Source organism: Mastomys coucha, chromosome X (assembly GCF_008632895.1).
Source record: "Mastomys coucha isolate ucsf_1 chromosome X, UCSF_Mcou_1, whole genome shotgun sequence".
Classification (NCBI taxonomy): Eukaryota; Metazoa; Chordata; class Mammalia; order Rodentia; family Muridae; genus Mastomys; species Mastomys coucha.
This window is the reverse complement of record NC_045030.1, coordinates 156,337,768-156,347,193: the sequence shown is the minus strand read 5'-3', so window position 1 is coordinate 156,347,193 and position 9,426 is coordinate 156,337,768. Positions and strand designations below refer to the sequence as shown.

The 9,426-nt window shown below is 42.8% G+C and overlaps 1 protein-coding gene across 1 annotated transcript in view; it reads right to left on the bottom strand.

The window, feature by feature from the left end:
* The window catches only part of Ctps2 (CTP synthase 2), a 122,242-nt gene that overhangs the window by 77,967 nt on the left and 34,849 nt on the right, over nt 1-9,426 (bottom strand). Inside the window, 4 exon segments of the mRNA XM_031384074.1 lie at nt 1,719-1,762; nt 1,854-1,916; nt 7,064-7,158; nt 8,363-8,451. Of these exon segments, the coding sequence (XP_031239934.1) occupies nt 1,719-1,762; nt 1,854-1,916; nt 7,064-7,158; nt 8,363-8,451 (291 nt within the window).

Below are 9,426 nucleotides of genomic sequence, written 5' to 3'. Positions count from 1 at the left end.
AAAAAAAAAAACAAATTAAAAAAACCCCACCCATATATGAATGTTCACAGAAGCATTATTCACAGTAGAGAAAAGGTAGGAGCAACCCAAATGTCCATCAGTAGATGAATGGATGGAAAAAAAGCACATCTTCACAAGAGAACAGGAATTAACCATAATAAGAAATGAATTAGTGAGGCAAGCTATCACATACACATTGAAAGTGTTATGCCAGCCAGGGAATTGGGGTACACACCTTTAGTCCCAGAACTTGGGAGGCAGAGGCAGGCAGATCTCTGAATTAAAGGTCAGCCTGGTCTACATAGTGAGTTCCAGGACAGCTAGGGCTACACAGAGAAACCCTGTCTCAGGAGTTGGGGTGGGGACGTTATGCCAAATGAAAGAAGCCAGTAACAAAAGGCCACATAGTAGAGTTAATTATACAAATTAACTGCAGTAGGCAAATCTGGATATAGAAAGTAGATCAAAAGTCACCTAGAAAGGGGATGGGGTTGGTATCTGCTAAAGCATATGGGCTTTCCTTCTTATTTCTTGAGACGGGGTCTTAAGATCTGTAGTTCAGGTTGGCTTTGATCTAACCACACACACAATTGAGGAGGACCTTGAACTTCTCATCTTCCTGACTCCCCCCCCCCAAGTGCTGAGATTACACACATGTACAACCATGCCTAAGATACCCACTGCTGGAGATGGAACTCAAGGTTTTGTCTATACTGAACAACCATTCTACCAACTGAGCTACAACCCAAGCCTTAGAATTTTGTTTTTAAATGATAAAGTGATCTGCTGGGCAGTAGTGGCGCACACCTTTAGTCCTGCACTTGAGAGGCAGAGGCAAGTGGATTTCCGAGTTCGAGGCCAGCCTGGTCTACAAAGTGAGATCCAGAACAGCCAGGGATACACAGAGAAACCCTGTCTGGAAAAAAAAAAAAGAAAAAGAAAGAAAAGAAAAGGAAAAGGAAAAGGAAAAAGAAAAAACTCTTACAGTCGGACACTTGAAAGGCAGGGATCTCTGAGTTTAAGGCCAGACAGGTATATGCATCAAGTTCCAAGCCAACCAGGGCTACATAATGAGATCCTGTCTTAAAGAAATGAAACCACAACCATTTATTTTTTTTATTTGTGTACATACATACATGGATGCTGACAAAGGCCAGAAGAAAGTGTCAGATCCCTCGAACTGGAGTTATAGGTGGCTTTGAGATGCCTAATGTGGGTGCTGGGAACCAAACTTGGGTCCTCTGGAAGAGTTGCAAGCACTCTTAGCCACTGGGCCATCTCTCTAGCCCCGTAACTATCTTGACAGATAAGGACCAGTACCACAATGGTTGTCACTTTTCTTTTAGAAAAATAGATGGCCACCAATGTGGAAAACAGGCAGACTGGGGACAAGTCTAGAGATGGGACAGCTCATTTATTTGTATTAGCTGTTATAAATTGTTGACACAGTCAATTTAATCCTTTCCTAAACATTAAGCTTGAAAACTGTTGCAAAGACAAATCAGGCTGGACAGTGTTTCTTCAAAGCACAGCTGGCAAGATAGACCAGTGAGAAAAAAGCAGTTTGAAGCCAAAATAATAGGTAATAATAAGTTCTTATATAATTTTTAAAGTTCTGGCACTGCTAGGAGAAAACAATAGTTACCCCTTAGTGATTTAGACAAGAACTGAAACAGAATGACAATAAATGGACCCAGAAAGATGACCAAGTCACTTACCAATGGGACTGGAGTGTTTGGCTCAAATTCTGTAGAATTAGCATCTAAGGACAAAGAAGTAGTTTAGTGATTTACTAATATTGCTGACACATTCTTGTTTTTAAATAAACGGTACTTAGCAAACCTTGGACTTACCTTTCAAGTTCAGGCAGTTTCTTGCAAACTCAATCACTGCCAGCTGCATCCCAAGGCAAATTCCTATTAGGAGAAGCACACAAGCATGTTTTGTATAACTAGTGATACTTTGTGTTCAAGTGTTTCCTTGTAGACTCTCAGAATGCAGACCTTGAAAGCCAGGCAGTGGTGGCGCACGCCTTTAATCCCAGCACTTGGGAGGCAGAGGCAGGTGGATTTCTGAGTTCAAGGCCAGCCTGGTCTACAGAGTGAGTTCCAGGACAGCCAAGGCTACACAGAGAAACCCTGTCTCGGAAAATAAAAAAGTAACAACAACAACAATAAAAAAAAAAAAAAGAATGCAGACCTTGAGAGAGGAAGACTTCCTGTTTTGTTCCTGCAATCCCCTTGGCACCCACAATAGTTCCCAGAAGTGCAGCGAGTAACAGGGCTTAAAACTTTAAAGGAACAAGCTAAGGTCCAGGGGTGAACAAGAAGCACCTGGAGGGCAGACAGGGATATGACAAGGTCCCAGAAGACAAATATGCCATCTACTGTAGCTGTTCTTGAACCAAGGCATCCATGTAGGCTGCAAGGCTGTTTCAAAGACCTTGCATCTTTCAGAGCATGTCTAACAATACCCCCACCTCGAGAGGAAGTCTCCTGGTGCTGAGATTTCACATCCCAGCTCCTTGAGATTTCACAACCAAAATATAGCTTTGGTCACAGGGCAATCTGAGGTTGGCTAGTCTGAGGATGCCCACCTAAGGAGGCGGGGCTGCTAATCTCAGGGATCAAAGCAACAGCTGGGGCTGGCACCCATGCTGTGGGCAGATGTATGGCAGAAGGCAGAGAAGACACGGAATGAAACAAAACCAAGCAGGTGCTCAAGAAAGGCAGAGGTGGGTTAGAGAGGTGGCTCAACTGTCAGGAGCACTTGTTGCTCTTCCAGAGGACCCAGCTTATCAGCACCAGCATGGCAGCTCACAAAATGTCTGTAACTCCAATTCCAGAGGATCCAACATCCAACGCTCTCTTTGACCTCCAAAGACACTGCACGCATGTGCTGCACAGACACACACACAGGCAAAATACTCAAGCACAGAAAATAAAAGTAAATCTTAAAAAATAAAGATGAGGGGCTGAAATAAATCTTAAAAAATAAAGATGAGGGGCTGGAGAGATGGCTCAGCAGTTAAGAGCACTGACTGCTCTTCCAGAGGTCCTGAGTTCAATTCCCAGCAACCACATGGTGGCTCACAACCATCTGTAATGAGATCTGATAGCTTCTTCTGGTGTGTCTAAAGATAGCGACAGTGTACCCACATACATAAAATAAATAAATAAATAAATCTTTAAAAATAAATAGGGCTGGCGAGATGGTTCAGCGGGTAAGAGCCCTGACTGCTCTTCCAAAGGTCCTGAGTTCAGATCCCAGCAACCACATGGTAGCTCACAACCACCTGTAATGAGATCGGACGCCCTCTTCTGGTGTGTCTGAAGACAGCTACAGTGAATTACACCAAAGCTAGCGGGGTGGAGCGAGCAGGGCGAGAGTTGGGGGCGGGGGGGCTGGCAGAGGTCCTGAGTTCAATTCCCAGCAGCCACACACATGATGGCTCACGGCCATCGTACAGCTACAGTGTACTCATATGCATAAAAAAATAAATAAAATAAATCTTTAAAAATAAATAAATAAATAAATATAAAGATGAGACCCACTGCCATACAGATAGATGCTTGTGCACCAATCTCCACAGTCACTGCAGCCGACCAACTCCCTCCTATAAACAGACAGCAGTGAGCATTCCAGATGCTGATACGGACATATATATATGATCCAGGATTTGCAAAGGGAGACGCCATCAATGTACCAGCATGCCAGGATGAAAAGGATAAGCAGGAAATGGCTGAGTGTTCAAGAAACTTCAGAAAGTTCCCATATGGGGAGGGCATAAAGAAACGTGATGTTATGAAGCAGAAGTGCATACCTGTAATCCTAACACATGGGAGGTGCAGGCAGGAGAATGAGGAGTTCAAAGCCAGCCTCAGCTACATAGCAAATTCAAGGCTAACTTGAGGTTGGGACAGAAGAAAAAAAAAAACATGTTCAACATATAATATATAAAAGCTTGAAAAGATAAAGACAGTAGAAATGGCCAGGTGATAGTGGTGCAAGCCTTTAATCCCAGCACTTGGGAGACAGAGGTAGGTGGATCTCTGAGAGTTTGAGGCCAGCCTGGTCTACAGAGCAAGTTTCAAGATGGCCAGGGCTTCACAAAGAAACCCTGTCTCAAGAAACAAAAACAAACAACAACAACAAAACAGTAAAAATGCAAAAAGAATTTCACTGGCTATTTCACATATATTTTATACGTTGACAGATCAGATATAACTTATATAACTTACACAACAGATCAGATATACTGTATAAAACAGAGCACTTGAGGTTGGAGAGATGGTGCTGCAGTTAAGAGTACTTGTTATTCTTGCAGAAGAGCCAGGTTCAGTTTCCAGCACCCACATGGTAACTAACAACCCTCTGGAATTCTAGTTCTAAAGAATCTGATGCCTTCTGACCTCAGAGACTACCAGGTATCCATGTGGTGCACAGACATGCATGCAGGTAAAAACAGGGCACTTATTGGTTATTTTGTCTTGATTAAACTTACATACCTTTAACTGTACAAAAATATTTTAAAAGAATAAAGAGCATACACATGAGAGAGAGTGAGAACACAAGAACAGCTTGCAAACATTCTGCACAATGAAAATCACATCAGGAACTTTACCTAAGTTTAGAGGGAAATTGAGTTTAGAGAGAGACTTAAAAAGAAAAACAGTGAGGGGCTAGGGCTGTAGTCCAGCTGACTGAGTGCTTGCCTAGCATGCTCAAAACTCCAGGTTCCATTCCCCAATATGGCATAGGCAGGTACCTATCAGTAATACCAGCACCAGGGAAGTGAGGATAAGAGGACTGAGAGTTCAAGATCATCCCTGGCTATATAGCAACTTTGAGGCCAGCCTTAGCTACAGAAAACACACTGTAGGAAAACGTCCTGTGATAGTTTGAATAAGAATGGCCTCCATAGGCTTATACCTTTAAGTATTTGTTCTCAGTTGGAGGCTGTTTAGTGAGTGACTAGAAGGTGTGCCTTGCTGGAAGAAAGTGAAGGCAGACAGGCTCTGACTGAGGTTTCAAAAGACTCTTGCTGTTCTGAATTAGCTTCTCTGTTTCCTGCTTACAGATCAAGATGTGAGCTCTCAGCTGCTGCTCTAGTGCCATGCCTGCCTACTGCCATGCTCCTCACCATGATGGTAATAAAAAAAAAAAAAACCTCATATTTCTCTGGAACTGTAACCCCCCCACACCCCCAAAACCTTTCCTTGTATAAATTGCCTTGGCCATGTTGTTTTGTCATAGCAATGGAGAAGCAACTAATGTGCATGAGCCTTTTTTATTTGTATGTGTACATGGTATATATGCACATACAGAGTGAGGTTGCATGCCCAAGTGGAGAGGTCGAAGAAATTAGTTGGGTGTCCTGAATTATCAATCTCTAGCTTATTCCCTTGACACAGGGTCTCTGGGTGAACCTGGAGCTTGAGAATTCAATTCTGCTAGGCTAGCTGGCCAGCAAGCAAGCTCCAGCAATCCTCACAGATTGCTCGCCTCCCCCCTCCCCCCCACACCAACCCCACCACACAGTGTTAAGGTTCTAGGCATGCGTAGTCATACCTAGCTTTTAATGTGGGTGTTAGGGATCAAATCAGGATGTTTGTTGCCCAGTGAGCCATCTCCCCAGCCTGTACACCCCATTAAAAAAGTAACAATGGCCCAAATGAGCTTAGGTGAGCGTAAAACAAAGCAAGTAGCCTAGTTTTTCTCTGGAAAAAGAGTCCCAAGAGTCTGAAGTATCCAGGAAAAAGCAGGTTATAGGAAGAATAAAAACCCTGGCATCTAACACTCTTCAGAGAGTAAAAGTCAGCAAACCTTCCCTTCAGTTCATCAACCCACCAAAACACCTGAAACGGACTGAGGGACTGCCTGCCCCTCCTACCTGAATCTCCAGCAGCACAGCTGCCCTTACCACATCCAGGTCCCATGTTATCTGGCCTTACTGTTGCAGAAACTAGGCTTTGAAATTTAAGCAACAGCATTCAAAAGACTGTCTCTGTGGAAGGTATAGTTGTAAGATATGTGCATATAGCCTCAAAATTTCGGATGCTAAGGCAGGAGAACAGCTTGAACCAAGAAGTTCACAGCCAGCCTAGACAGCACAGCAAGCCAGTCAAACCTCAGTTCGTTAAAGAAGAAAATACTAATAAGGCCTGGTTTAACCAAATTCTAACAGAGCTGCTCCTGTGGCACAGGTTGACCTTTTTGTATTATCTTCTCTAAAATGATTATAAGTTTCAACTTAGAGCTGTGGGTGTAGCTTGGTGATAGACTACTTTCTTAGCATACACAAGGCTTTGGGTTTGATCCCCCGTACCACACATACACACACAAAGTTTCAACTTGAGCACTCTTTTTCTTTGCTTTTTGTCGTTCGTTCGTTTGTTTGTTTGTTTGTTTGTTTCAGACAAGATTTCTCTGTGTAGCCCTGGCTGTCTTGGCACTCACTTTGTAGACCAGGCTGGAACTCAGAGATCTATGTGCTGGAATTAAAGGTATACACCACCACACACTGCTTAAACACATCTTTTTCAAACAGAAAGGTTATTACAGTGTTGTGTTGAATGGCTTTTTGCTGGAAATGCTAAGAGGACTGGTAAGAATACTATAGAGACAGACTTCTTCCAGTTTTTTGCTATTCAGGAGACATGTATGTCTTATAAACTCAGTACTAATTCTAAGTTTTACAAGTCATTGCATCTTCTCCAACTGTGCAATTATGAGCAATATGCAAAACAAATTGGGTGGATGTGTTACAACAAAACTATTTACAAAACCAACCTAGGAGCTGCATTCAGTTTGATAAGCCCTGTAGTAAGCCATTTGGTACCTGACTTTTAAAACTAAGTTCATACTTTCACAAGAATAAATCTATTAAATGTTACCCCTACTAAGGTATGACACCTACCTTATGCCAAAAACCTGAATAAGGGCTGATGATGTAGCTCAATAGCAGAGTTGCCTTGCATTTACCCTTAAGGTCCTAGGTTCAACTCCCAGCACTGAAAAAAAAAACCCTTAAACTCATAGGATCAATAAACAAAAACTTTACCCAGAAATGGAATCTTCTTTGTCCTTGCCCAAGAAATTGCCTGGAGTTTTCCCAATGTTCCTCGGATTCCAAAGCCTCCGGGCACAAGAATACCACTGAAATCAACACAAAATGAAAGTAAGGTTGACTATCCACCATTTCTAAATATTCTTAAATAATTAATTAACGTGTGTGTGTGTGTGTGTGTGTGTATCTATGAGTCCGGGCATGCCTGTGTACATGAGCAAGTGCATGCCACAGTGAGTATGTGAAGGTCAGAGAACATCTTATAGCAACTGGTTCTCTCCTTCCACTACCTCAACCTCCCAAGTGTTGGGATTACAGGTATGCACCATCACACCTAGCTGAGTTAAATTCTTTCCTAGTTACTATATAAAAACTTTCAGCTCTCTAACATCATCAGAAAGATGTAAACTGGTTAAAAAAATCAAAACTAAGATTTCAACAGTCACTTTAGCAATGGTGAATGAAAATATCCTTGCTAAAGCAAAGACTTAAATTAAAAGATAGCAGTTCAAGGTGAAAGTACCAGGAAGGGCATGGTAACCTCAAGATACAATGCTGCCCCAGGGTTCTCTCAATTATTTACAGAAAGAAAAGAGAATCGGAAGCGGAGACCTAGAACATGTGGAAGGGCTGGGGATAAAGCGGTAGAGTGCTTGCCTAACATGCAGCCAGCCCTCCGTTCCATCCCTGGTGCCCCATAAACCAGTGTATAGCTATAAACTCCTAACTTAGGAGTGGGAGACAGGAGGATCAAGAGTTCAAAGTCAGCCTAAAGTTACACAGTTTCCAGGCCAACCTGGGCTACACAAGACCTTATCTCAGCAATTAATTACTGAATTGCAGCCGGGCGTGATAGTGCACACCTTTAATTCCAGCACTTGGGAGGCAGAGGCAGGCGGATTTCTGAGTTTGAGGCCAGCCTGGTCTACAGAGTGAGCTCCAGGACAGCTAGGGCTACACAGAGAAACCCTGTCTCGAAAAACCAAATAAAAAAAAAATTACTGAATTGCATCTTTCAGTAATACCAATACTCTTTCCCTCCAATGCAATCCCCCACACTCTCGAAATAAAATCACATTGACTGCCCAAGTTACCTGAGCTCATGTGGCACACCTGAATACAATGTGGCACAAATGCTGCCACATTGTATTCTTTTCATGGTAGTTACCTGTAAAGACCACTAGGTCTCCTAACTACTCCACATGTACAAAAACTAGCAGCTTGAACAGTTGACTAAGTACAGAGAATGCACAAGGACATTGTCCTCTTCATGAGGCCAGGCCCTGTACTCACTCAGCTAAGCACAGCTTCTGCCAAGCTTCATGGAATTTCACAGGATCCTCGGCTTTGGTGATTGGCTCCAGATCAATGGAGTCTATGTACTAAAAAACAAAATGACAGCATCAAAACCCAACAGGTTAAAGGAACATTTAAGAAAAATGAACACTCAGAAATACTACAGCTATCTAACACAGTTATTCAATCATGAAAAGCTAGTATCGTTTAGTAGTAGAGGCCTTGCCTACAGGAAAGTGGAAGAGAAACATGAAATTAATGAAGATAAAAATGAAGTGATTAGGATAGGGACTAAGGGTATAACCCAGTGGCAAAGCCTATGCAAGGCCCTGAGTTCAACATTCAGTGCCCAGAAACACTTCTTTTTGTTTTGTTTTTTGTTCAAAACAGTTTCTCTGTGTAGCTCCGGCTGTACGGGAACTCACTCTGTAGACCAGGCTGGCCTTCGAACACATAGAGATCTGCTTCTGCCCTTCTCTCTGCCCCCTCTCTGTCCCCCTCTCTGCCCCCGCCTCTGCTTGCCAACCACTAAGATTAAAGGTGTATACTACCATGTCCAGCTTCCAAAAGACTTTTTTAAAAACTAAAAGAGAAAATGTCAAGTGTGGTGGTTCATGCCTATGGTCCAAGAAGAGACAAGAGGGCATTGCAAGTTAGAGGTCTACATAGTGAGTTTCAGGCCAGCCAGAATCTCAAGACCATGTCTCAAGACTATAACCCTCCCTAAGAATTTATATATAGCTAAGAGGCCTTCGTACAAGGCCTCACTCTTCCCAGAGGATCTTATAGGGTACATAGTGAATTCAAGGCCAACCTAATTAACTTAGCAAAGCTCTATCTCAAAATATAAAACTAAAAGAGGGTTAAAAATGTAGCTTAGTGATATGGCGTTTGCCTAGTATGTGCAAGGTCCTAGGTTCAATCCTAGTACCACAATGTATAAGGAGAGAAGGAGAGGGAAAGAGAGAGAGAAAAGAGGGAGAGAAAGAAGGAAAGTAAATGACCTGGGCACTGAATCTCTACTGAGCTTCCTGGTAGAGTGCACTTTACACATGTCATCC